The sequence below is a fragment of the Fonsecaea monophora genome (genome assembly GCF_001642475.1).
Source record: "Fonsecaea monophora strain CBS 269.37 chromosome Unknown Scaff120, whole genome shotgun sequence".
In the NCBI taxonomy this organism is placed as follows: domain Eukaryota; kingdom Fungi; phylum Ascomycota; class Eurotiomycetes; order Chaetothyriales; family Herpotrichiellaceae; genus Fonsecaea; species Fonsecaea monophora.
In genome coordinates, this window is record NW_019174051.1 from 40,548 (window position 1) to 67,489 (window position 26,942).

At 53.2% G+C, this 26,942-nt stretch overlaps 11 protein-coding genes across 11 annotated transcripts; 5 read left to right on the plus strand and 6 right to left on the minus strand.

Annotated features, from left to right (window-relative positions):
- Positions 1-1,117: 1,117 nt before the first annotated feature.
- On the minus strand, positions 1,118-1,741 carry AYO21_10442 (hypothetical protein; the record flags this gene model as incomplete). Its single annotated transcript, XM_022660361.1, has 1 exon — positions 1,118-1,741. The coding sequence occupies one exon, from the start codon at positions 1,739-1,741 to the stop codon at positions 1,118-1,120; it is 624 nt and encodes a 207-aa protein (XP_022507323.1).
- Positions 1,742-2,142: 401 nt separating this feature from the next.
- Positions 2,143-2,589, minus strand: AYO21_10443 (hypothetical protein; the record flags this gene model as incomplete). Its single annotated transcript, XM_022660362.1, has 2 exons — positions 2,143-2,318; positions 2,373-2,589. The coding sequence occupies 2 exons, from the start codon at positions 2,587-2,589 to the stop codon at positions 2,143-2,145; spliced, it is 393 nt and encodes a 130-aa protein (XP_022507324.1).
- Positions 2,590-3,139: 550 nt separating this feature from the next.
- Positions 3,140-5,078, plus strand: AYO21_10444 (hypothetical protein; the record flags this gene model as incomplete). Its single annotated transcript, XM_022660363.1, has 5 exons — positions 3,140-3,308; positions 3,384-3,593; positions 3,689-4,095; positions 4,172-4,295; positions 4,345-5,078. 5 exons carry the CDS (start codon positions 3,140-3,142, stop codon positions 5,076-5,078), a joined length of 1,644 nt encoding a protein of 547 aa, XP_022507325.1.
- A 643-nt stretch (positions 5,079-5,721) lies between these two features.
- Positions 5,722-7,084, minus strand: AYO21_10445 (hypothetical protein; the record flags this gene model as incomplete). The annotated part of the gene is made up of 2 exons (XM_022660364.1): positions 5,722-6,544; positions 6,651-7,084. 2 exons carry the CDS (start codon positions 7,082-7,084, stop codon positions 5,722-5,724), a joined length of 1,257 nt encoding a protein of 418 aa, XP_022507326.1.
- Positions 7,085-7,456: 372 nt separating this feature from the next.
- AYO21_10446 (hypothetical protein) lies at positions 7,457-8,551 on the plus strand (the record flags this gene model as incomplete). Its single annotated transcript, XM_022660365.1, has 2 exons — positions 7,457-7,518; positions 7,633-8,551. 2 exons carry the CDS (start codon positions 7,457-7,459, stop codon positions 8,549-8,551), a joined length of 981 nt encoding a protein of 326 aa, XP_022507327.1.
- A 313-nt stretch (positions 8,552-8,864) lies between these two features.
- On the minus strand, positions 8,865-10,838 carry AYO21_10447 (hypothetical protein; the record flags this gene model as incomplete). Its single annotated transcript, XM_022660366.1, has 1 exon — positions 8,865-10,838. One exon carries the CDS (start codon positions 10,836-10,838, stop codon positions 8,865-8,867), a length of 1,974 nt encoding a protein of 657 aa, XP_022507328.1.
- A 546-nt stretch (positions 10,839-11,384) lies between these two features.
- On the minus strand, positions 11,385-12,424 carry AYO21_10448 (hypothetical protein; the record flags this gene model as incomplete). Its single annotated transcript, XM_022660367.1, has 2 exons — positions 11,385-11,600; positions 11,693-12,424. The coding sequence occupies 2 exons, from the start codon at positions 12,422-12,424 to the stop codon at positions 11,385-11,387; spliced, it is 948 nt and encodes a 315-aa protein (XP_022507329.1).
- A 1,712-nt stretch (positions 12,425-14,136) lies between these two features.
- Positions 14,137-16,673, plus strand: AYO21_10449 (hypothetical protein; the record flags this gene model as incomplete). The annotated part of the gene is made up of 4 exons (XM_022660368.1): positions 14,137-14,299; positions 14,353-14,385; positions 14,442-15,553; positions 15,621-16,673. 4 exons carry the CDS (start codon positions 14,137-14,139, stop codon positions 16,671-16,673), a joined length of 2,361 nt encoding a protein of 786 aa, XP_022507330.1.
- A 1,539-nt stretch (positions 16,674-18,212) lies between these two features.
- On the plus strand, positions 18,213-18,809 carry AYO21_10450 (hypothetical protein; the record flags this gene model as incomplete). Its single annotated transcript, XM_022660369.1, has 1 exon — positions 18,213-18,809. The coding sequence occupies one exon, from the start codon at positions 18,213-18,215 to the stop codon at positions 18,807-18,809; it is 597 nt and encodes a 198-aa protein (XP_022507331.1).
- Positions 18,810-20,090: 1,281 nt separating this feature from the next.
- Positions 20,091-21,683, plus strand: AYO21_10451 (hypothetical protein; the record flags this gene model as incomplete). Its single annotated transcript, XM_022660370.1, has 1 exon — positions 20,091-21,683. The coding sequence occupies one exon, from the start codon at positions 20,091-20,093 to the stop codon at positions 21,681-21,683; it is 1,593 nt and encodes a 530-aa protein (XP_022507332.1).
- A 1,877-nt stretch (positions 21,684-23,560) lies between these two features.
- Positions 23,561-25,836, minus strand: AYO21_10452 (hypothetical protein; the record flags this gene model as incomplete). The annotated part of the gene is made up of 2 exons (XM_022660371.1): positions 23,561-25,281; positions 25,338-25,836. The coding sequence occupies 2 exons, from the start codon at positions 25,834-25,836 to the stop codon at positions 23,561-23,563; spliced, it is 2,220 nt and encodes a 739-aa protein (XP_022507333.1).
- Between the last annotated feature and the right edge of the window lie 1,106 nt (positions 25,837-26,942).

Consider the following 26,942-nt stretch of genomic DNA (forward strand, 5'->3'; position numbering starts at 1 on the left):
CAGCCGTAGGTGGCAAGCTCTTGATGCGTACAATACGAACTGACCGTGAAATCTTGTAATAATTGGATGAGCTGATCAGCAAAATATCGACCAGGACAGCAGTCAGCTGCAAATCTCCCAATCCCTTCTCAGCGTGCCGCATATACGAGTATTTTGCCATCAACGGGCCGCTCCAGAAGTGGCCACTTTGATTGGACTCGTTCAATATCAATCGGCCCTGGAGCGGATGAGCGGCTCAATCACGCAAATTGTCCTATTACGGCTGCCAATACAAAGTTGCTCTACCAGCGCCATCTCGTTGCCTCTAACCCGGATGTACGAGACCACAAGAGGGATTCAGCTGCGGGGTTGCCCGCTTGCAAGGCAGATAGCGCTGGCACTCACCGCGAGGGTAATGTGGCCACGCAAGCACGTGCTACTGTCGACATGGTCGGGTGGTGCGTGTGTCGAGCTTTGGTAGCTAATGGGGTCCCAACTAGGGAATGACACTGTTGACTTTGCAGATGGATGTTTCATACTTGTCAAGCGCGTCACGGCTCTCCTCTGCTTCTGTATAGCGAAAAGCAATCGTCCCACACTGGTGTGTTGCAGTATCGTGGAGAGAATCTGGAGAGAATTATGGTTGTCGAGCCAGAACTACATATGCAGAGCAAGGCAGAGGAGGTTGAAATATGCACAGGGGAAGAAACCCCAAAAGAAGTCTCTTGGGACGCTAAAAGGCTTGGCCCGCTACCACCAAAGAAGGTACCACGCTGTTGAGCCACGGCAGTCACAACCCAAACTTACCTACCCATGTACCTAGGCAAGCATGCAAACTAGGTAGGTACCACCTATTATACTGCTCGACCTGCCCAGTATACGCCTCTTATGTATCTCGATGCACACCTACTAGTCTCATAGCCGAGGGTGGTATAAACAACATCACAAAAACTGGTGATAGAGCTAGCCAACAATTTGTGTTGCTTGCGTTTAGGTAGCTCATAAAATGCCGGCAGTGAATCCTTCAAAGACTAGAGATCATCGTCTCAAATGCACATGAGACACTATAATAACGCGGGAAAATACCCCCAAAACATGGAGGAGTGCCTCCGACCGTGACAACCGCCACCCAGCCCGCTTAAAAGTTGGCCGATCTGATCCTGGCTCGCTGTCCTCTCCTGCCCGTCTCTGACAATCTCTGCTCGCGTATCCGTCTCAGCGTTGATCTGTCCGTTTCCCAACTTTCGGTGGGATGGGCAAAACCCCAGTGCAGAAGGTCGAACGGTTTCCAACTTTTGCTAAGCGTGGGCCATAGCTCGCAGCTGGAAGGATATACAATGTCGGCCCAAGCGAGAACGTATTGAATATTGTGTTTGAAAAAAGAGTCTAGGCAAGGATCTAGTGTGGGCGTCCATCGCATGGCAATCTTCAGATTTCCATAGAGCACACTGCTCCCTTCTCTCCATATTTTCTTGCATACACGGAGAAACTGCGTCGAAAGACCTGAGCTGGTGACGAAATATCGCTCGTCGAACAGATGGGTCCAGTCCAACATGCCGATGTGCAAGCCTGGAGGCCAATCAACAGCGTGTTTCAGAACAATCGCCCGAAAGGCGGGATCTGTGGAGCAGAGGAAGCAGAGAATCTGGCGTTTATCAACCAAGACCATGCGATAGATCTGGTTCAGTATTTCCGCGGGATAGTTCAAGTAGCCCATTGAATCAACTGGAGTGCGACGGGGAAGAATGGGGAGGCCGTCCATTTCGGGGCTGTGTAGTCTTTGTTCAAAGAGCGTGCGCTGGGAAAAAGCCAATTCCACGAGGCCAAGCAACGAGATGGCGGTGGGCAAATGGGCGCTTCCTAGTCTTCCGATGCTGAAAGATAGACCGTAAGATTCTGTTTCCTAACGATGAGTCTAAAGCCGAACGATGGGTGGCTGATGTCGATGTGTATCCTGAACCGATCTGACCGATTTGCGGAGAGTCTGAGGTAGTTGACCGCAGGTAGAACAACTGGACTGCTTACTGAATGGCAGGAGCGGCGGTCCAGCTAGGAGTCGGAGGGGAAAGCACAGAGCAGCTCTATGCCGGTACAGCACCGAGGATTGGGCCAGCCATCGCTTCTCCGCGGTGGGGAAACCGCAATCCGACTCTCTTCTCGTCTTCATCGTTTGGTCTTCTTCCTGGCCATCTTGTTCTTCCTCGCGATTTCCGAGGCGAAAACGACAGAGTTCTTGGATTTCCTCTTGGAGACTTTGTGTTTCTTGCGATTGGCTTGACTCCGAGACGGGGACGACTTTGCCGGCTTGGTGACAGCTCCTGGCCCATCGACGTCCATTACTGCGTGATCCGGTCAGTGGTGGGTTGTGTTTCTGTAAGATTGAATGAACATACCCTCAGACTGGGCGTTGCGAGACTCATCTCCCGTAGTCTGTTCGGCGTTGTCATCCACGTCCATGGCCTTTTCAGACTCTGGTTTGGGTTTTGCTGCCAACTCTTGGAGTTTTGCAGACAATCTAGCAGTACGAGCATCTGACGCAGGACCATACACCTTTGCGCGAAGATTGCGGTGATTCTTCTTGACCACGGAGGCCCGGGCGGACTTGGCCATAGTGTGCGTTGGAAGGGAAAATCTAGCAAGTCGAGAAGACAGACACACGGTGGTAACGAGTGTTGATTGTGTGCGGGCACGGTGGGTAAGAGGCTGAGAGGCAAGCAGGACAAAGAGAAATTCTGTGGGACATTTTTCCGCAGGTCCAAAAACTGCCGGGGTTGCGCCGATTCGCGATCCATTCATCGGAAATCCAACCAGTGACTGCGGCGTCTTAACGACTCGGCGACGGCAGCAACCTCACACCTTTGCAGACTTCTTTGTTGGAGGGGGAAAATGTAGCCCAACCTTCACCATCTGTCCTTGTTGATCACTCTATTCTCGCTCCCCTTCCGCTGGGCCACTCGCTGGCAGCCTTAGACCCCCGCCCACGAAAGAGGTTGCGACTGCGCGCGCAAGTTCGCCCTCGTCCTCGCCCTCGGTTCCGACCATGTTGTTTCGACGTCGTTGCCACCGATAGCCTCACCCGATTTCCATCCTTGCTGTCTGTTCGATCATCTTGTAAAGGAGAAGAACCAGAAAAAAGAGAAGGGAAGGAGGCCGCCAAACCATGGCAGGCACCATGGCGGGTTACATGCCTGCCCAAGCACAGGATAATGTGCAAGCGTTGATTGCCCAAGTAAAAACCCTTACTGTTGAGAAGTTGAAGAATGTACTGCGCAGCGAAGGCCTGCCCTTGTCTGGAGTCAAAAGTGAACTCCAAATCAGAACAATAGCCTGTATGCCAACTTGCCCTCTCCCCCACCGCGCTCCCACTTCTCCTCTATTGTATCCTGACCTCCATATCTACACAGATATCGAGAAAATGCGCAATGCAGCTGACATGGTCGCGCTGAATCGAATACGCAACACAATCAGGGGCGTTCCTCATTCGTATCAGAACGGCAACTCATACAATCCGCATTACTCGAACGACTCTCCCGCCTCTTCAGCCTCCCCTCAGTTTGCCTCACCGAGTGCTCACAACAACTACTACATGCCTTCTACCGCAACGTTAGGTCAAGGTACAGGAGGGGACTCTATCCGAGAAAAGGGACGCGCGCTGACGGAAATCAGCCCCATTCATCTGGAGAAGTTCACCTTTCTACAAGGTTCACAGACAGATCACCCGACTGTGGGAGTGCAAAGGTAGCTAATGACACTCTCTCCGCGCGGTACGCCGCACCCGCTGACGAGAACTTAGCCCGAGAGTCGACCAGAGATACAGCCAAGCTCATAGTGATGGTGTCCCAAGATACTCTCGATACGCTGCATAAGGATCCATCATACCGCATCATGGTCTTTTGCACTTCTGAGAATACCGGGCCTGTTCAGAGAGCAACTTGTGATATTGAGTTTCCTCACAACGTGGAGCTCAAATGTAACGGTACTGATATCAAGGCCAATCTGAAAGGATTGAAAAACCGACCTGGAACGACCAGACCTGTGGATATTACGAGCTTCATCAAGAAAAAGCCCGCCAATTATCCCAATTCGGTCGACATGATCTATGCTTTGACCATAAAGGTGCGCCCACTGATTCGGTCTCCCCTCTGTTTCATTTGTGTCCGATCTCACATCAAGAACTATCCATACTAAACAGGACAAATCACCCCCACAGAAATTCTACCTTGTGGTCAATCTGGTCTTGCAAAAGTCGATTGACACAATGGTCGCCGATATCAGGCGAGGCCGCGTGATCACCAAAGATCAAGTGATTCGGGAGAGTGAGTTCACTTTGGCATCACATTGGTTTGGGAGCTTACGGGAATCTAGTGCGCCGGAAAGCCGAAGACCCCGATGAAATCGTGGCTACGTCGATGGTTCTTTCGTTGAAAGACCCTGTCGGTTACACACGCATCACGACGCCATGTCGTGGTATCGGGTGTAATCATGTCCAATGCTTCGATGCAGCCCTGTATCTCCAACTTCAGGAACAAGCACCCACATGGACATGCCCTATCTGCAACAAGGCTGTGCCATGGGAACAACTGGCTCTGGATCAGTATGTAAACGACATTCTGAACCTAACGCCTAGGAGTGTGGAGGCCGTCAACGTCGATCCGGACGGGAGATGGCATATCCAGAACGAAAACGAAACTTCTTCTCGCAGATCTAACCCCACCCCATCGGAGGATGATGATGGTGACGATGACAACAACGATGGCGACGACGACGGCGATTTAGTGGAGCTCAGAATCGGACCCAGCTTTCGACCCTCGAACGTTGAAACACTGACACCACATAGCGTCAAGACCCCGCCATTATCGTCTCGCGAAGTATCAACGGCTCCTTCAGGGTCTAAACCGTCAGCACAGACGAGGAAAAGACCCCGCGAAGTCATTGATCTGACTTTGAGCGATGATGACGACGACGAGCCCCCTCCAAAGGTCTCGAGGGCATCCAATTCTTCATCCGTGGATCTTTCTCAGAAGGGGCCCCGGCAACGCGAAGATCGGATGTTCTACGCCCCTGGGCAAATTGTCATTGATTGGCCTCGGCGCCCTTGATTTCGTGGCCCTTCGCAATAAGCTTGTCTTACAGATATGGTATTTCGATTCACATGGCGCTTGGGGGAAAATCAGGAATCTGTGATGACAAAATGAATTTTGGGTGGGCGAAATTCAGGGGCGGAGGTACTCAGCAGCAGCAGGGTTCCAATAACTGTCTAAGAGGGATATGCGGGCTCCGAGGGCAAGTCGGCCGTACAGGGGATTTTCCGCAGATCAAAGGTGTCGTGGCCACCAACTTCTGATTCGAGAAGGGTTGTGCGATATGGCATGGGGGCTGGGACGACGGATCATGATTTTCTTTCCTCTGCAAACAACAGGCATGAGCTACTGCAGCACGCAAAGATATGGTGCTAGGGAGAATGGGTCATCAACACGGCACAGAGGAGGTGCAGATGACTGCGGGACTGGCACTTGCAATGCATGAAACAATTAGCCGGTGTAGATGTATGGCGAAGACAAACAGAAGCTTCCTCCTCGTTACGATTTCCGTGGAACTGGAAGGGTTTCTGGATGCATCAAGCGCCCCGAGTCCCACCATCTTGCCCGTGAGCTTGTAACAAAACCTGGTGTGTCCAGGAAGAGCACCAAACCTGTTCTTTGACCCAAGGCTTCCATGGCCAGTCGTACGAGTGTCATGCTCTCATCTTCTCACCAGCACGGCCACGACACACCACCGCTTGGCCTGATCTTTATTCTCGCCCGGCCTGAGAGGTTCCCAGGGTCTGCGGAGGCCGTTGACGTCGATCTCGAAGATTTCTGCGGCGTGGAGACGGCCCTGAACCTCTTTGGCCACCTGGGCTTCTCCGTCGCCGTCTTGGTCGTTCTTGTCCTTGTCCTCGCCGCGGGTGTCATTCTCTCTCGCGTCCTCCTCCTCCTCCTCCTCCTCCTCTGGGAGTCGATAGTCCCCGGTGGCCACCTCAAAGAAATGCCGCACGATCTCGCGACCGGTGTGGAAGCCGGCGACAACCAAGGCGCAACTCTCGATGGGGGGGCCCTGGGGCGCTGGACCCGACGCCTGCTGCTCTTGCCGGTGCAGATAGCGCAGGATCGTCTTGACGAGGTTGACGTGCTGGGACGGCATCCACAGGCAGTCGGCGATGATGATGCGGTCGAAATCTTCGGGTTGTGGCTCGGCAGGCTTGCCGTATTGCGCCGGCGTGTACATCGTCGCCGTGCCCCACGTGTAACCGAAGATGTCGATTGCTGTGGAACTCGGGGTTTGTGTAAGTGTTGCCGTGGACGGGTGCGATGGCGACGGTGAAGGTGAGGGTTCGGCGTCCGCATCCGCTGTTTCTGGCGGGTTGACTCGTTCGACGAGGTTCCTACGGACGTTTTGCTCGATGGCGCCGGTGGTCAGAGCGGGCGACGACGGGTGGTCGGTGATGGTCGCTGAGCGTGCGCCAGAGAGCGCAGCAACGATGGATGGCAACGCCGTCCCTGACTTTCGCATGTGAGCCGGCGTCCTGTATACTTTTTTTTGCTTGCTTCCCCAGCATCTTCTGATAATTGACGTACGTCAAGTCAAAAATGATTTGTGTTCTCTCTCTCTCTCTGTGTCTCTACTCTCACGTACCAGCGCCCAACTCGAGAACCTTAGTCCCCCTCACATCCCAATATCTCTTCTGCCATTCCCCCGACTTTTGCTCCTCGTCACTTCCGTCCTGGTGGTGGTGGTGGTGGTGGTGGTGCGGCGGCGGCGGTGGTGCCTGATCTCTTTCACCCTCTGTGCCGGAAGAACTGGCCCGCTCCAGCCCCTCGGCCATGATCACGCCCGCATTCCACAGGTAGTGCGCGAAGAGCGTGCGGCCTTCCTCGGCGGCCGGGTGCTGTGGTATCCGCAGGTCGATCTTCCCGAACCTGGGCGAGTGGTAGCTCACATGGCCGCCGGGGACGCCGTGGCTGGTCTGCGTATCGTCCGTGAAGAGGGTCGCGAGGGCCGACGAGAAGATGTCTTCGTACTGTGGATTGGCGGGGATGGGCGTGGTGATGCGGGATGTGAACATGGTCTTGGTAAGGAGGTAGAGAATGCTATCTTTGACCACAGCATAGACACGAGCACCTAAAATAAAACAAAAGTCGCTGGGTTACACAAACTATTCGGAACCGACTTGATTGTCAAAAAAGTTGACATGCAAGGCTGAGACGCGGGGCATTTTTAGATCCGCCCAATTGGGCGAGTGGGTTGGGGCGGATTTGGGGGGAAAAAAAGGCTGTGGCAGACTGGACTGTGTAAATCTTTCTTTGTTCCCATATACAAGTTTCACAAGGTACAGATTCTCAAGTTATTGCCCGTCGTACAGCACAATTTGCTGGATCCCACTTTTGTGTCTTTGGAACAACCCCTCATATCCTAGGCACACCCTGTGCTCCAAACAATGTCTGCAGAAAAATCCCATCCCGCTCACCTGGAACCAAGCGAACTAGGCACAAAGGAGTAGTGAGTGCGTCTCTCTCGCCCTGCCAAACAACCCTTCACCCAGAACCAGGGAGGAGAGATCTCGTCCTGTTGCACAGTACCGTGGACTAACACGGGGCATGTCGCCGATAACAGCTGGGACGAATACTACCGGAACGATCTGGAAAACGATGCTCGATCTGAAGACGACGAGGAGGAGGATGGCGATGGCAGTGATTCTGATGACGGGGCCGAGCAACCCCCCGATCCGGTCGAGCTGGAGTCGTGGTTCGACGACGTCGGCGCTCCGGCCAAGACACTGGCGTTTCTGACCTCGACGACGTTCCCGCTGTCGCCGAACTATACGGGGTCATTGGTCGATAAAGATTCAAGCGATCGGGGTAGTGGCAGTATTAGGGGTGCTCCGTCGGTGCTGGACCTGGGCACAGGCAACGGCAGCGCCCTGTTCGCGCTGCGCCTCCACGGACACTACGCGGGCCGTATGGTCGGCGTCGACTACTCGAGCCAGAGCGTCGAGCTGGCGCGGAAGCTGCGCGCACAGTACGCTTCGACAACGATGACGACAATTCCCTCCGACATGGCCGATCTGGACTTCCACGTCTTCGACATCATCCACGACTCGGCTACCACGCAGCCCTGGTGGCCCTCGCGCGACGCGGGCTTCGACCTCGTCCTCGACAAGGGCACCTTTGACGCCATCTCGCTCTCCTCGGCCACCGTCTGGGACCGGGACCCGAACGCGGGCCAAAGACGCATCTGCGAATTCTACCCCTCCAGGGTCCTGGACCTGGTCAGACCAGGAGGCTACCTGCTCGTCACGAGCTGCAATTGGACCGAGGCGGAGGTTGTGGCGTGGTTCACGGGCTCGTCCTCAGGAGGAAGAGCAGGAAACACCGACTCCACCGCTGCAGATACAGAGAGCAGCGATAGGGCCGTCTTCGAGGTGTACGACACGATAAAGTACCCCGTGTTCGAGTTTGGAGGGCAAAAGGGCCAGGGCGTCGCCAGTGTGTGTTTCCGAAAACGACAGAAAATCAAGACGGACCAGAGATGAAGAAATATCTTTTTTTCGTGAGATTTTTCTGTTTTGATCTGACTTGATCTGCGGGATTTTTAGGAGAGGCACCATATCTCCTATCCCGGGGCTCTCTATCCATGACCACCTCCGCAATATCCCCTGAGAAAGGCTGATGAGGCCAGGGATTCTTACCTCGAATCCAAACCCAAAGGCCCTCTCACATAGCCATCCGATATTGCAACCCCGCAAGACTCGTGCCTCGTATTTCCAGAAACTTGCACTGCGATATTCCGGGCCGCGGCCGGACAATGGCCGCTTTGATCATCACTCATCTCGCTTTTTGTCAAATCTAGTTCATCAGCATATTCACCGCCCATGGGACTGACAACTGGCGCAAATCCCCGTAATGCTGACCCACGCCAATAAATTGAACTGGCACCGAAGTCGCATGCACAAGACTGATCATTGTCCCGATCCCGGATCCAACCGTGTCAACCTTCGAGACGATGAACCCATCAAGCTTGCGGTTCTTACCTAGCGCCCGGGTGAAATTCTGCGCCTGGCCTACCGAGTCATTGCCGACCAATGCCTCCGCAACTTGGAGGATCAAGTCAGGTTTCGCAAAGTCCACCAGTTTCTCCAGCGCCGCCATGAGTTGTGTGTTGGTATGGGCTCGCCCGGCGGTGTCGATAAGCACGACCTGGTAGTCGTTTTCTTTGGCGAAAGTTACCGCATCTCTGGCCACATTTGCCGCATCTTTGCCATAGCCTCGTTCATAGATGCTGACTGCGCCGAGTCCTTCGCGGGCGGTGAGCTCCCTCAAGTTCCGCACATGGACGTTCAGCTGTTCCACGGCACCGGACCTAAATGTGTCACCTGCGGCAATCAAGACGCGATAGTTGTTTTGCAGGAGAAAGTAGCAGAGTTTGGACAGATTGGTGGATTTCCCAACGCCATTCACCCCCAGGATGGTGATGACGAATGGACGGGGTTGAGCCTTTACCCCCGTGGGATTCGCGACCGACTCGATCTGTTGGAGCAGGTCCAATGACGATCGTGGCGTGAGGATCTTCCTGAGTGAATTTTCCAACGCGGGTCGCAACGCAGCATCGATTGACTCGAATGCTCCAGTCTTCTTCCCGACCATTTCAGCCTCCACCCCTTGACACAATCGAATAGCTGCGTCGCGAGCGACGTTCTTGTTGATCAGGTGTTCTTCCATCGACCTCAGAGGTTTCTCAAGATCTTCTTTAGTCAATGTCTTCCCGCCCACGATATTCCTGAAATATCCCGAAATTGCTCCAAAGGTCGATTTTCCAGACCCGTTGATCTCGCTCTTGTTGGCGTCGGCCGATTTAAGGATATTGTTCACTTCATCCCCTAGATCTTTAAGCACAAATTGGCCTTGTCTATTCTTCGTGCCCCAACTCTCTTGTGAAATGGTTTCAGGTAGCGGAGACCTCATCCCTGCGTCGCCATTGGTGCCAGCATCAGCAGCCGAGTAGTCGAGTTTCACATCATCTTCCACATCGGCAATCCCATCAGGACCCCAAACTCGACCCTTCTTCGCGCTGGTTTTGGTCGGTTTGGATTTTCGAGCTTCGTCTCCACTCGAAACATTTGCAGAAGCCGTAACGTGCGCGGCCTTCCTTGCTCTACGAGAGCCTCGACTCTGCGGTCTGCCGTTTTCCGTCAAGAGGTGTGGCGCAATGCCGGGGAGAGGAGTGGTTGGACGGGATGTATCGGGTGAGTGGACGGGAGTGTTCTGGAGAGAGTCTGCGTTGGTCACTGGCACAGCTTTGCGCTGTGCCTGGGCAGACGACGGTTTTTCTGGTGGTGGTGGTCCTCCAGTGTCCCCCCCTTCAGCACTTGTTTTCTTTTCCTCCAGCGGCAATTCAACGTGGCTTGGCTCCCTGGTGATAGCCCCGCCCATGCTTTCATCCAAACGACGCATCTCTTCGTCAAAATACGGATCGAAGGGATATTTCAGAGCAGCATAATCGAGCTCCTCTAGCTGGCCCCTATAGACTTCGACAAAGATGGTCTGAATGTCGTCGAGTAATTTGTCCACCCAGGTAAGATGAAGGAGGGACTGGTAGACGGCCACAAAGATCAAGCCCAGGTCCTTGACCAGTGTGTATTTTAAGGTGTACTTGTCGTGTCTGTACGTGGGATTGTTGGAGCTGGTTGCGGTCGGGCGGACTTTCTCTTCGATGAAGACATCGTTGATCAAACTGTTGACCGCGGCTGCGCCAATCTTCGAGGAGGATCTCGACCATAAGACAACACCAGAGGTCGTCAGGATCTCAAAGGCGTCCAACATATTGCGAGACAAGGCTGGCTTCCACCGGGGACGGAGGCTACAGGCGAGCAAGGAGGGGGGACAAGAGGCGCACGCGAGAGCGACAGAAAAGCGCTATAGAACTGCGACAGGGAGTTGAAATGTGCCAAAATGACGTTGAATTTCCTGCCACGTGTTGATACGGAAAAGTTAGTCACGTGGAGATAGCAACGGACAAGCATTTTGTACATTTAGCGCAGTCGTGGCACGTAATCACGTGAATCAATTCTTCTTCATCCCTGGTCCTCGCTGTCTCTCACCTGTCTACAATAGTTGCTACTCGTCCAATCAATCCATCCCGTCGGTGAAAGCCTGGCTCTTCTTACTTCCCTGTTATCATCCAACTACTAATTGCGATCGCCTTAGGAAAGAGGAATCAGCCGATGTGGGTGGTACAACTAACAAGCAACCCTTTGCAGGGGAAGTTAAACCATGCGGCTGTATGCTACGGACCCCGCCTTTATTTCAGCATACTGTCCTATTGATGGCTGCAGAGACTGGCAGTCACCAGTCTGACGCCGGTCGAGATCAACCACTCTGTGCCCGCGAAGATACCCAGTCCCCAAATTCGTCCTGGTTCCGGGTCTGGATGTAAATCCTACCAGGCCCTGTAAATCGACAAACAAGACCCTCGCCGGTCGTCACGCTGTGAATACCTCCTTTGCCAGCCTTTTCAATGGCATATCGACAGTTCCATGCGACAAGATGACCGTTGTCAACAATGTGTTGTTCGTTGGCTTGAAGCTATTGCATTCGTTAGACGAGTGTTGTGAAAGAGGATCACCGAAGGACACAGGCCCAGATGGGACGAGTATCAGGAGTACGGATCCACTTACATCTCGGGTGACAATAGCACCAAAGGACGTGACCCAGAGTGTCCCCTGGCCAGAGATGCGGTAGATGAACAAGTCTTCCCCACTGAAGAAAGCCTTTCCGAGACCCTGGCTCTTGGTGTCCTTGACAACTCCACTCGTGCAGGCCAGAAAAGCATCCTTGCCGAGATTCCAGCCCTCATCTCCGCGAACAGGAATGGCCGTGATATCACCAAACAAGGTAGGTGCCAGAGATACTTCTCCAGGGCCAGTGAAGGTGGATTCATTCATTTCCCCGCCCGTGAACATCTTCTTCATGCTGAACTTGACCTTTCCCTGGAGCACGACGGTGGGAGACATTTGGATCATGGCCCCGGGCTTGGACTTGATGACGGCACCTTGGGGTAAACGCACGTTCAACATGGCATTCGTATCACGGTTAGTGATGGAATATGAGATCCCATCCGCTGTGGGGTGCCAGCTTTGATCAAAAGACCCTGCTGCTGTTGTTGGCGCTCCCTGGGGGGCATGATGTGGTGGTTGTTGCTGTTGTTGCTGGTGGTGCTGAGGTGGATATTGCTGTGCCTGCTGGTATTGATTCTGGTATTGATTTTGGTATTGGCCCTGGTCTTGATACGGAGCTTTCACGATCAGCTGTGTTGAAGTGGAAGAAGTCAGACTCATTTTCTCCTTACTATTTGCGCCATATTGTTGTTGGGGGTAGTATTGCCCCCCTGGATTCTGGTTGTACGCCATCCTTCCCTGGGTGCGTGGATATGCGGAAAGTGTTTCGGAGACGGAAACGAATCAAACGAGCAATTTACCGACTGCACAACTCGAGGTCAATAGAATGAGAAGCACCCGACGATGAGATGACGGTACCCTGAAGCCACCTGATTGTTGGAGGATTTATGCTTATATTATACTGAGAGCTTCTCACCGTGGAGGAAGAGAGGCCTGTGTGGCCTGAAGGATAAGACGTCTCTTGCATCAGTCGACTGGATTCTGGCCCCCAAACTACTGTTTTCGCCTTCAGCTGGGACGGTTTTTGTCTCGGCCCCCAACCATTGCTGGACTTTTTATTCGATGGAGGGGCGCATGACCTGACGAAAGAGCAAATCCTTCTGTGATCCTGAACCAAGACTACCACTTACCAGTTTGTTGGTACATTGCATGCTCGGTATCACAGTGTGGCTACCGAGTATTGGGACTTGGTTCATTGGCCTCCAGAGCGTTGACGCCCACCAGAGCAATATTAATGGCCTCCCCTCTGAAATTTCCTGTGGACGATCGAAACCACCACTAGTCCCAGACAGGTTATCACATTGCCCCGATCCGTCAGTAAAGGTCTGTTCCTACTCGGCACCGACTCGGTACTAGGGAGAAGGATTCCACCTGGAACAGGGGTCCGCACCGCGGGACCTTTGGTTGGTGACTCAGCAGATCTAATCCACAAGCTTGAACCGGACACAGATTTCGCAAGGAATATTCGTACACGTTATTATTGTTGGATCTAGGGGACGGAGCGTTTGCGCTCAGCGCTTGGTGTGACAGACCTCGTATAATAGTCGACAAACAGACAAGAGGACACGAGACTATCCACGTTGGCGTTCTACAGGTACGCATTTCTGGAGCCTACATGCGATGGAAACCAACCACGTCTTCAACAATGAGACTCTCATAACGCCATTCGCATCAGTGCTTATGCCTCGTCATAACATATGCAGAGTCCCGCTTGACCAAACTCCATAAGAGTACTTACATTTGCCACGTTGTATAGCGACCCCATCGGAGGATCTGAGAGGCGGTGGTCCTTTCAGGGCGTGTCTTTGGAAATTGCCCGCACAAGGTGGATCCCCTAGGTGGTGAATGGTCAAGAAGTTGTGTTCGGTATAGCCATATGTCCGTCCTGTGGCTGGTGAGGAGGCTCAGCGCCTCATTCTCATCCTCGTCCGTCCATCCTACGCGAAACGACCGTGTCTCCTCTGTGGCTAAGAGGGCCAATTTGGGTATTTGCAGCTTTCCGGACTGGACCGTGGGTATAGTCGGGGGTCAGAACACATCCCTTGTCAGTCAAGGTGCCGCAATGGAGTCAAACGGCCCTCGTTTCAATTCGTCGACCAAATCTTGCGGCTGAACCAGCGTTTGCCGTCGTTATGGCTCTAACTCTGTTCACATACTAGGCGAAGGACCAAAGGATCGAGGCTGTGGACCTGGTCAGCATCGACAGACCGTTCAGCCTTTGACATGGCGTACACTAGATGGTGAAGCGGAAGAGATCGCTGGCGCGTCAACGACAGGAGGGGTGATTGATTGCGTGGTATCAGGACCCTTTTGTGGTTCTCGATTCGGGGCGGAGACTGTAAGTGAGATGTGCCCCCAGCATGTCGACCAGCATATAAAGAAGGGGCTACGACATGGGATACCATCTTGAGCATCCTGACTGCACTCGCTCCCCAGGTCTTACCATGCTTTCGACGTCTACTCTCCACGCCTTGTGCGTGCTTGCACTCACGGTGGCAGTGGAGTCTCAGTCCGGCACACCATCATCTACCGCCACGGCAACCCTTGACGAGCCATGTGCTCAAGTGAGCGCACTTTCAAGCCAGTATATGGCGGCGCATCCCACAGGTAAAGCCCTCTATCTTCAGAACGCGACACATGGCTTTTGCAATAACTGACAGCATTGAAAGCGGTTTCTTTCCCCATGCCTCCAGGTTTGTTGAGACGTCCCATCTGGCTATTCCTACTCGTGTCTGATGGCTGGGAATAGATGTGGCCTATGCGTGTTCACAATCCGTTCCGTTGGTGAAAGAGGATACACTTGCTGTCCTCACGGGCCTGAAGGCTTTGGTACAGTGGCAAAGTACGCTGGGCTGGCTCAAGGATCCACCAGCAGACTGGCCCTTCCCTCCTGTCGACCTGGTGGCAGGACTGGAGGATCTCACCAACAAGGTGCAAGACGGGACCATGACGCGAGAAATCGATTTTGAAACCCAACTAGTCGATTTGATCACTTCAGTGCGCGATGGGCACTTGACCTATGTGCCAGATGCCTACTCGGTCTTCCAGTATGGCATCCAGGACCTACCCCTCTATTCCATGTCGACCGATGGCAAACAGCTGCCAGAAATCTACGCGGCCGCGGACGTGATAGCCCAATCCCTGGGCGGAGCAGGAGGATGGACGCCTTCTCCCATTGTCAAGATCAACGGGACTGAGGTGGTTTCCTGGCTGAGTGAACAGGCTTTCAACGGCACCTTGACGCATCAGGACTTGGACGCCTTGTACAACCGTCTCTTCGTCACCATCTTCGCTCCAGGAACCTCGAATGGTGAGTTCAGCGCCCCATCGCTCAGTCGATATTCGGGCTCGTCGATTGCGGTCGAGTTCAAGAATGGGACCCAAGCAACCTTCGCCATCGTCGCAGCTAGCAACCAGGACTTTACCAACGTGGTCGACGGCAAGAGTTTCTACCAGGCTTTCTGTGATCCCACCGTCAAGGCCAAGGCAACAGCGAGCTCGTCTTCGGCCTCTCCCGCCGAGCCTACCGAGACGACGGTACCCGATCCTTCTTCCCTGTACCCGTTGTACCCTTCAGCCGTGGCCATCAATGACGACGGCACGCTCTCCGGCTACTTCTTGGATCATGAACCAGGCGTGGCTGTTTTGGCCATCCACGAAATATCCGAGGCCGCCCAGGTGTCGACGCAGCAGACTCTAGCCAATTTCTTACAACAATGCCGGGATGCCAACAAGACCCATCTCATCATTGATGTCAGCCAGAACCCCGGTGGCACTATTCTCGTGGCCTATGACATCTTCAAGCAACTCTTCCCAACTCTTCAGCCTTATTTGGGCGCTCAAATGCGGGCGCACGATCAGGTATGCCATGAAATATTCCACCGTGGTGAAGTGGCTGTGTTTTTCTAACTTTCTGCGTAACTTGCAGGCCAACGTCCTCGGAGAATACTATACTCCTCTAGTTGAACAGGCCGAAGAGCAGGATGCCGTTGCCAACATCACCGACCCGGTACTCCTTGCAGGTATATTCTCTCCGTTCGATGCCACGTCGGTGCTCAACGATAGTGGTCAAGCCTTTGCATCCTGGGACGAATATTTCGGACCGGTCCAGGTGCACGGTGACAAGTTCACGCAGCAGTCCCAGATCAACATTTCCAATGCCGACTACGATGAAAGCAGTGCCGGCATTGTTGTATCTGGCTACGCCAACAACTCGCATGTTGCGCCTCAGCCTTTCCTCTCGGAGAACATGGTCGTCTTCACGGACGGGTTTTGCGCCTCGTCGTGCACGATCCTGATGCACCTGCTGAAATATCAAGCCAAGGTCAAGTCAATTGTGGCCGGGGGTCGCCCACAGACCGGGCCGATGCAGGCGATCGGCGGCGTCAAGGGGTGCCAAGTTCTACCTCTGGACGCCCTCGTCCCAGCAATCCAGTCGTTTTACGAGAGTGCCTCGCCGGACGAGATCAAAGCGGCCAACCAGACGGCGCTCAAAGACCTGGCCGACCAGGCCGCCACGCTGTCGCTCCGGCAGTTTCCCGGGGGCGCGGTCCAGTTCAACCTCCTCAACGCCATCGCGCAGTACGACGAGTCGCAGACGCCGCTGCAGTTTGTCTACGAAGCAGCCGACTGCCGACTCTTTTACCAGGCCGCGCACGTGACAAACGTCACGGCCATGTGGAACACGGTGGCCGAGCAGGCCTTTGGCCTGAACGGGCAGGAAAAGTACTCGCTGTGCGTGGCCGGCAGCACGAACCACCCGACCAGCCTGAGCGGCAACCAGACCTTGTACCAGGGCGGCGAGATTGCCAATGTCACCGGGTACAACCCGAGCGAGGACGCCGCGCAGGGCAGCGGCAGCGGCGACGGCTCGTCGGATAATGGTTCCGGGTCGCTGAGGTTTGCCTCAACGGGCATGACCAGCTTGATCTTGGGGGTTGGGTTGGCCGTGCTGGCCTCGTCGACCGATTTGATCTTTTAGCCAAGAGGTGACGTTAGTTGCGGACGAGTTTGAAGCTGAGGGTTCATCGTTTATCATTTTGTGTTTTGCATTGAGCATTCAGCATTGAGCATCGAGAGTTGAAAGGGGGGATTTTTCTTTTTCCTTTTTTTTTTTTCCAGTTGTCGCAAATGTCTTAACACATATGATGTGCATATTCAAGTATCTATAACTATACATATATCTACTTTGTGTCTATAGACTAGGTTTTGACGAGACGAGACGAGAAAAGATGATTTTATCACGGCGGTACTGAGTAGCCTTTTGTGAGATTGAGATTCTTCAGATTCTACAGATTCAAGTTCATGTCGTATGTACCTGCCTACTGTTACTGCTACTGCTACATACCTACCTACCTACCTACCTACCTTCCTGTCTACATGGCTGGGTACCCAGGTGCCAACGGATATCATCACTTGTAATGGCGTACAAGGCACAAACAAGATACAAGGACAGGACGCCTGGGCAGCAAGCCCATTAGGTATGCGAGGGCAGGACAAGACCAGGATACGCGCCGGTCCTATACGTGGTGTCCATGTACATATGATGTACGTGTAATGTAGGCTTTGTCATCGCCCATCAGACCACCTACACATACTGACAAAGTATGTACATCCACATGATATACCTGTGGGTGCCTGGCAGAATATACGCTTACATAGCTCGTACATTAATTACATAGATTCTCGCAAGGGGTGGTTGGGATAGCCTCGCGCGAGACAACCGAGACAACCCGAACCAAAAGGCTTGCCTCTCGCGCGAGAGGCAAAAGCTTACACACCACTCCATCTTCCGATTCAACTTCGATAGTATAGTATAGTATAATTAATAATTATACTTCAGCATGGCTTTCAGCCTCTCACATTACCTCCACACCTCCATACAAACCAAGTACACATTGGCTCGATCTCGACGGTAACTTGTCTCAAAATCCATTCACCAAAGCTTAGCTTGCCTTGCCTTGCCTTCTTGTATCGAAAAACACTCCTGTCATATAGATAAAGCAAGGGATACAAACCCCCAATGGCATCGTCGCCGACCACAACAGACACCAGCAGACGCTCCAGCTTGGCTTGTCATCAATGCCGCCTCAAAAGACAAAAGGTGGACATGTCCCCCCCTTCCGCCTTTCCCTGTGGATTCCTCCCCATGTCGTTGTCGGTGTTTTGGAATGTCTGTTTGACTGACTCTTGTCTTCTTCCAGTGTGACGGCAACAGGTAAGGACACCCACAATCCAAGAATAGATCACAGGACACCTGTTCGGAGGGGTCTCTTGATGGTGCCCCTTTTGAGCCTGTCCCAGAAATCACTAACAAGCAAACCTGAAAAGGTCGGGATGTTCGCAATGTGCTGCCCTCCGAATCTTTTGCACCTTTCCCTACGCAAAGAAAAGGTATGTCAGTTCATGAGGCACGTCTCTTTCAATCACGGATTCCTTCACGAGTCATCAGCTGAGCAGGTGTCGTTGTTCCTCAGTCTGGAGAGTATTGATAGAATGACTGTGCCACCAAAGTCTTCACATGCTGACAACCTTCTTCTGTAGAGGTCCGGTAAAGGGATACATCGACGTCCTAGAAGGCCGCCTGTACGAGCTCGAGTCGGCCCTGCTCCAGGCTCTGCCCTTGGTATCCGACGACCAGCTCAACCAAGTCACGGCCTCGATCCCGCCCATCCCCAATCGCCGGCATTTTAGAAATCGTTTTAGCCAGCAGAGTAGCAGCGACTTCACCACGCCGCCCCCTTTCGAGGTTGTGTTCCACCAACCTCAACAAGAAAGCCACCCTCGACATCATCAGCAGCCTTCATCTCGGATGATCTTGCCCGCAGGCAGTGACCTGTCTTCCAGTCCCGTCTGGAGTAACTCGGAATACCTAAGACAGGTCATGTGCGATTCGCCGCATCACCAGCAGCAACACCATCAGCACCACCTACCTCCTCTGGAGCTGGCACCTTTCCATCAAGATCCGTGGCTATCACTACCGGCGCTGAAGGTCGCTGGAGATTCGATCGCGCACCACCAGGACCAGTCTCCCGTCATCTCTGCACAGAGTCAAGGGTTTGACGGTCAAGGAGGGCGAGGAGGAAACGCCCAGTTCGACTTCTTGCCCGACTTCTGACCTGAAATAGCAGCACGAAAGAGGGACAGCTAAAATCTCCATCCCATAAGGGGTCTCATGATCGGAAAGTAAAGAGAATGATGATGGGTACAGAGGGCTGGAACCATCGATCCTTCTCTCTGTCGTTCTTTCTTTCGGTTAAGCAATGAACCAGAAACACTAGACTCACCGACTCAGGCCCGAAAGTGCAGACACAAAAATCCCTCCTGTCTTGTGTGTTGCAGAGCAATGACAATATGGCCATGACTGTTCCGAACTCGGAGCCAACTTGATCCTTGTCCATGCATCAAAGCCAACTAGCGAGAAATTCGAGAGCGAATCTGTATGGTGGGCTGGATTGTTTGAAGAATGAGTTTGCTCACATGAACCTCGCGAGGCTCAAACATATCGCAAAACAGGGGCCTAGCTGGGTACAAAAGAGGAACATGACTGGCCACAAGCAACGGGGGACATCAGGAAAACTCGACTCACTCCACCTATTCTTGCCCTCACTTCGGTCTGCTCAATTAGCAGTGTACAAGAAGATAGACGCCGTTCAAGGGCAAGGGGCCGAACTTCAGGATCCCGATCCCTGAATGGGTGGATGAACGTCGTGCTTGCTGGCTGGATCGATCGATAATGCGTGCGGTCCACTGCGCGGCTATCTCAGGACAACATCTCCTAGATCTCCTCGGTCCTTTGGCCCATTGGATGAATCATGGCTTGGGCTTCTTCATCTTTCACACGGGTCAATCCCACACTTCACGAAGCTTTCTTTCGATAGTGTTTGGTCTTAGCGAGCTTGTCCGTGTTCACACCTTTCGTCTGCTCTCTTTATGCTGTTCTTCTTCAGGATATCAGCGTGAACTCATCCATTTCCCGCACAAGAGACGAGAGACGAACGCTAGTCCAAGGGAGCAACCCAATCGCAACTTAGGAATAGTTTCCGTAAAGATGGTGAGCACTTGGGACCGCCTGAAATATCCCAACTCGGTTATGGGCTTCCTCCTTTATTATTGGGCAGGTCAAATCGATGCCCTCGCAAGCGCGCCCACGGGTTTCTTGGTCCGGGGTCACCATGCGAGGGTCTCAGCACCAGCCTGACCCAATGGTGGAATAGACCTCCATAGCTCTTACTCTGACTCAGCAATCGGCGGATCAAATGATGCCACAGTGCGTGTAGCGGGCCAATCCGCTTCTCGCCAGGTCCCGAACATCGTCTGGAGCGGAGAAGGCGAACTTCACCCTGGACTTCCTCCATTCCTCAATCTTGTGCAATAGGATATTCATCGGACTTGAAGAATGGACATGACATCTCCTGGAAGTGAGTCGACAGACGAGAACAAAACCCTCGGGTCGGATTTCCTGTGGGTTGGTTCAGGCAGTGGTATCAGCGATTCAGCTAGCCATATTTACGAGAGAACGGTACGGAGCCATGTCCAACGTTGGCCGAAGACGCGCACTGGTCCAACAACGCTGCGTAGCGGCCCTCCAATCAACAGAAAACGAAAAGTCGCTCCAAGGGTTCAGACGATCCAGTCTCTGTCGCTGAAGCCGAGGGCCAAAACCCACGGTTCGCCACCAAGTGCACGTTGCTTCTCTCAATTTACCGCGGCGCCCATGACGCCAACATCTAGTCTGGAAAGTCCATTCGAGTCAAAGGATCTAGAATTCGCGGAGATGAAGAACGTGAGCGCGACCGAAGTTGATTCCCCGGCTGCGGGAGAGTCCGGGGATCACTGTCCACTCAAATGCGATGCACCTGTCCCGGAAAAGGGAGATTCGGACGAAGTTGAAAGTGCCATTGTCCCAGTCTCATGGAGGGACACCCAACGGGGGGGCCAATCCTTTCAATCTCGCATTCAGCAGACTATGCGGCTTTGGCAGTCAATATCACCTGCTTTGTCCGCCACCCTCGACTCGGATAGACTGGAGAAAATGGTTCGAAGTCACCGCATGACCTTCTCCGCCGTCTGCTCAGTCAAGAAAGCTCTCACCACCCGAGAGTCTCAGGAGGAAGCACTGATGTTCGAGCGACTGATGAGGAAAGGTTGCAGAGCTTTGGAGGCGAAGAGAGTGAAGGAAGCTTTCTTGCTGTTTGATAAGGCCTTGTCATATCTCAAGCCGGTTCTGATCATGCAGAATCTTCGAGGAGAGCCGATGTTGCTGCGTCTCATTACTCAATTCTCTGGACCGCTCTTTGTGCCCCTCTGGCTTCGGGTCTACCAATACATTATCGGGCTCGCAGAAGTGTTGATCAGTCCAGACAACCCCTTCGGACAGAGTGCGCGTTCGTTTATCCGGTCTCCGGTGCCGATGATCGAGGCGTCAGAAATCGTTCTCCGCTGTATCCTCGACGTAGTGCAGACGCAGCTTGGACCAATGCATCCAGACGCCCTGGATTGTCTTGAATACCTTGCCTGGTCTCTGTTCGACAGAGGCCTCGGACAAGAAGCTCTGGCCCGCTTCACCGAGCTGCTGCAAAGACAGGAAGCCGCTAGAGGAGCCACGTCTCCAGAGGTATGCCATGCCGTCCGCGGGCTTGCCGAGACGCATTTGCTACTTGGTGACCTCGATGTGGCCGAGCGTCTGTTTGACGAGGTCCTTGGTTGGCGATGCATGGGCCCAGAGAGGGAGAGCCTGCAGATGACCGCCATCAGGGCCAGGTGCTTGCTTTCTCTGTCTCTCCTGGCGCAGCGACGGCAGAGGCCATTTCGCGCACGGTGGCTGTTGCAGCAGGCGGCGGATACAGCGTCTTGGGGACACGGTGAAGGTGGCCAGAACACTGCAAATGTTTGCTTCGACGAGAACCTCCCGGACCTCGATCCACTGGACGAAATCAAAGAAGAGATCCAGAAGGTGCTGGACGCAGTGGAGTCGTGCTCGATCGATTGATTGAGTGATTGACTTCTTTCTGTATGGGTCGAGGTCAACTCCTAGATGAACGGACAAGCTGAATGTCTCGGGCCCGCCAACATGGAACATGGGGCCTCGCAGAAGAGAGAGCCATCTGTCGCCTTTCCCAGCGTCTTTCATTTGTCCCAGTCCATGCAGAACCTTTTCTTCGGAGTCATTTGCCGGACCCGACTTGCGGGACGTCAACTGGCCAAGGGCGAGGGGGAGGATCGAGAGACAGGCTGTAGTGGCGTGAATCTAAAAGTTGACAGCTCCACGCATCACCAGAGAACAGGGGTACTCAGAATGTCGGAGCAGGGCATTGTGAAAAGGATGCATCAGAATAACAGTCTGTGCTGATGTATCTTTGCCATATGGTTGGCTTTGTCGTGCAGTGCGAGAGTGCGCACCTCGCAACACCACAAAGTCTCCGACGCAGGTTGGCCAGGTACCGAAGATGCAGGCCAGGGTGCGGAAAGGAGGGCGAGAAGTCAAAGTTGCAGGCTGCATTATTGGGCAGATGGGGGTGTGTCTGTTGGCGAGACAGCCACGAGTCCACAGGTCCACGAGCCCACCACGGGTTGACCGCTCAACGCTCAACGGCTTAACGGGAGGGGAGACAATGGAGACTTCCAGGGGCAACACAGGCGTTTGACACGCCCCAGGCACCGCCTGACAAGGCATGTTAAGGTCCAACCGGGCTCAACCTTGAGAGGACGCGGTGCGTCATAGCAGCAACTCTCTCGACTCTCTCTCGACTTTGTCCTCAGTTCTCGCCTCGTCTGGACCAGCAAGACTCCACGCCATCACTAAGACATACTCTATCACCCTCTCCTTTGTACAGAGTCCATCTCCATCACCTCCTCGCTGCCGCTCATCACTGCCTACCCTAGGCGCCACCACAACCAACAGAGTTTCCTCGTTCGCCTATCTTTCCCCAGCACAACTAGTCCCAGACTGTAGGGCGATGGCCTGGGACCAGATGGACAACGGGTCCCCTCCCCCTTTCTTTCACTGTGACTGATCCCCGAGATCCACAACGAAATGCTCGCGAGCTTCGACCCTCGTATGGCCCCATGTCGCATGTCCCCCACGCTGAAGAACTCAGTTGATGTGATCAGCACAAAGAAGAAAATGCAGGATACCCTGTGGAAAGCGCCTTGAACCACTCATCAGAAGTGTAAGGACCACATGTCTGGTGCCAGCTCCTTTTACGTACGTCAAGCTGACGGTCTGAAAAAAGAGTCCGTACATCAGAAAGAAAACCTGTGAACAAGACATCAAGCTAGACTAGCTTCTTTACAAGGGATATCTGAGGTACAGAGTAATCTAGTAAACTGTTCCGTTATCTTCCTGCAGTTTGCACAAGTGCTCATTGCAGGGATAGGGAGATCCTTCTGCACATGCCGTAGAGTCCTGCATGGTATCGAGGACACATTCACCGACAAAAGCACAACACTCATGGCCCCTCCAACCATATCGTCTGCCTCTTGGCTATCCCGTCTCAAAAGACTGGAAGAAAATCTTGTACAAATTGAATTTTGTTTAACCGCCCAGAAAAGTTTTGGTGTCCAGTGTCTTGCGACCCACCGCCTGTCTCATTGTTCTCTCGCGCCGAAATTTCTTCTTTTTTGTATCCTGATGCACCATCCCCAACCATGTCCGGCCTTGGAATTGACCGACCTCAAAAGTAAATTCGTCCTTCAGAAATATTCGTCTCGAATCATAATCGTTCATGGTGTTGTTGTGAAGCCACCCAATCATTAAATCGTAATATAAAGTCTGGCAGAAATGAAAACAACAAAAGTTCAAAATAGTCTTAGCTGAGGCAGACATACACCAAGTACACATGATAGCTAGCTATTGACAAGCAGCCATCAGGTGGTGGCGTTGGTGGGGAATAGAGAATAGGAAACGCGAGTGTTGCGTCGGGGTCGAGAGGTTGCTGTGGTGGCACGTTTGCGGCCAACTTGGGCCTTTGACAGTTCGACTCCTGGCATCGACGACGTTCTCTCAGGGACGGGGATCTGAGACGCAGAGACGCCCCGGTCATGCTTGATTGTTGGAGATGTAGTGAACGGTCCAACACATTCAAGGATTTGGGAATCCGCCGTCCTACTGCCCTGCGATCCCTCTCTTATCGTGTCCTGGCTCCCTTCTCTGAAGTGCTTCTCGAAGGAGGCGCCGAATTCTCCGAGATCAAGATTGAGGCTTTCAACCGAGTTTGCGAAACTAGCTAGATGGGCAATATCGGACAGAGTTGTGCTAGAATTTGATGACCGGTGCGTGCCAAAAATCGAGGCAATAATGCTTTCCTGAGAGCTCGACTTGCTCATCGTCGAGACAGGACTTCGCATGGGCCGGGTGCGAAAAGCGTCAGTCGAGGCAAAAGTATCCTGTGGTTGATGAAGATTGCTGGCAGCTGCTTCATCCAAGGAGACGATGGGCACTGGCTTCGGAGACTCTATTCCAAGCCCAAGGAGTGGAGATGATGGTTCCTGCTCCTGGTGGCGGCTAGGGCCACTCTCGTCGTGAGAGGGATAGTTTGGCATTTGCATTGTCAAAGGAGTCGAAGCTGAGGAAGATGCTTCATCGAGAGTTGGCTGCTCCACCAACAAATAATTCTCCCGGGGTATGCTCAGAGCACTGGGTCGACTGGGGATTGTGGTTGAAGCGTTGTTCACACCATCCTCTTGGAACTCTGCATGTTCCCACGAGTAATCAATGGCGTCCTCCCAATCCTCGATATCGATAGGCTTCATACCAACAGAGAATCGATTCTGGGTCTTGGGACTGGCGTCTCGCCCTGCGTCTTCCGAGTCAGTCATTTCTAGATTCGAGGTCCTACACGGCGAGGTGTAGCAAATAGCGTCAAAATGTATTTCACCAGATGATTGACTTCGCCGCTTGCGCTGTTTCGTGGAAGGCGAGCCGAGGACGTCCACGACTGCTGGTTGGGGCAAGGGGTCAACTGGTTCTGAAGTAGCCTTCTCTTCGGTATTTTCTTCTTCAACCACCTCCATCAATGGTCTTGGAGGCGACGGCAATGGAGCAGTGCGAAGGGGGAGTGCAATGTCGTCCCTAGTTGAGACAGCGTGGACAACTTGGTCGTGTGGCAAGTGTGGGAGCGGCTTAGCCAAGGCTCTCGCATGACTGACAGGGCTCATGGCGGACAACCTCTTGGTTGTCTCCGAGGAGGGAGAGATATCAACAGCAGCAACGGACAGTCTCGTTGGCCGAGAGAAATTCTCCATCGAGCGAGACAGGCGAAAGTCCGAGGGACTATATGGCGGCATGAAGTTGTCCTTTGGTGGTGGGCTTGGGCGCGTTGGGGTTGTTGGTAGATACGGAATAGCATTGGTAGTTGGCGAAGTTGGTTCGTCAAATCCAACATGAATCTTCGATTCCTCGCCAGTCACGGGAAGGTCTGTGACAGGGATCCCTCGGATCTGGCTGATGGGCTGCTGGTCCGCCTGTACAGCATTGAATTCTGAGGTGAGGTCTGTTTTACTGACTGAGTCCAGGCTCTGGAATTGGGCTTGGTCTCCGTGAGTCAGATGTTGGAAAGCAAAGGGGCCCGAAATGCTCCGTTTCAACCCTAGATACTTGTTAGAGATTGGCATCAGATGATGGGGCCAGGCAATGGATTCTCACGTCTGGAGATCAGTGTGGGCTGACGTTGAATGCCCTTTATAGGAGCCATCTCGGCAGCCCTTTCTTCGGGGATGGTGCTTGATCTATCTTCCATCTGGGAAGGCAAAAGGTTCAGCTTACTCCCTTGCCGTTTCAACATGCGAGTGCCCTTGTTCAGCAAGCTCTTCGCAGTACTTTCTTGACGCTCCATCGGTGGCAGTCCACCATCGATGTGACTCTGTCGGGAGGAAGGCCTTGAGGCAATTTCATTGGAAGAATCTGACATAGACCGAGTGTAGGCAGAAAACGATGAGGTGATTGTGTTCGTCCGCGACCTCACTCGAGGTTTAGGTGATAGGTCAGGATTCCCAGATTCGGCACTCGAGTACTCTTTGATTAACTCGGTCAAGGCATGGCCGGAAGGCTCATTATTGTCCACTGAGGCCCAGTCGCTGGTAGCGACGTGCAGCTTGTCGCTGCTTTGCTTGGAATGTCCCTGACTCCATGGGAAGCGACCCATTTAGATCTCGTGTCGTTGGGAGGTAGACAATATCCTACGATCAACAACACACAAGGCTTCCGTTGTCTCATTCACAAGTGGACCGGAGCAGATTTGTTCACACCCGGCCTTGCGTATATGTGAAAGGTCGTCGTACAGCGTTTGCTCGAGTGGAGAGCCGTGTTGAGATTCTGGGGAAAGGGAGGATCGTTCAATAAGACGCGGGCTCTATATGGCACACGGGCTGCCTCGAACTGATGTTTCAGTTAGTCGACATTTCCATCACGTGAAACATCTCGTGTATTCCTTCAGCTCTCTTACCGACAATCAACATCTGAAGGCGGAGGGGTTTCAAGGTACTGCCCCACCAAAGTGTCTCTTCAGATAAATTCGACACACCGATCTAATTGAAGAGCCCAGGAAGTACTCGGGGATTCTGCTCGTCGAGAGGTTTTGACCGTCTTGCTTTGTATAAGGGCAATAACAGACCCGAAAAACTGTATTGTGACAGGGAGGAACGCGTCAAGCTAGTGATTAAACAACTTGCAGTTGTATCAAAACAAATCTCGATATGTCACAGTCAATATCACTGAGGTGACTTCTTAGAACAGCAGTGGCAGCAACACAAGCTGGACGATATACAAAAGCTGAGAATGAAAGACAAATGTAAATCACGAGCGGGAGACCAGATATTTGGGCCTGATCTTACCAAATGGCAGAGCCCCGACCAGACAAAGAGTGGAGTGAGTAGCACGACCCTCGTCGTTCATGGGTCAAAGGCGTAGACATGCAGAGGATACTCGTAGGTAGAACCCGAAAGCAGGGGCAGCGAGTGGTCCAAACTGCCCGCGAGGCTTGATGGCGGGATAACGGGGGTCAAAAGAATAATCTAAACCGCGGAAGGCAAGGCTCCAGAGCATAATACTTTCGACAGACGCGACTGAGACTGCCGGCTCGAAAAACACCCCCATCTTCGCAAAGCAGAAAGCAGGGGACTTGGGGGAACGTTGCGTTATGGTGGAGGTGTGAAGGAGCAGGCGAGGAGATTTGATGGGGCCGTCTTCTCGTCAGGAACAGGTGGATTCTGCAGTGACTTTTCGGTGGGTCGTATTCGTTGCGTGGGCGGA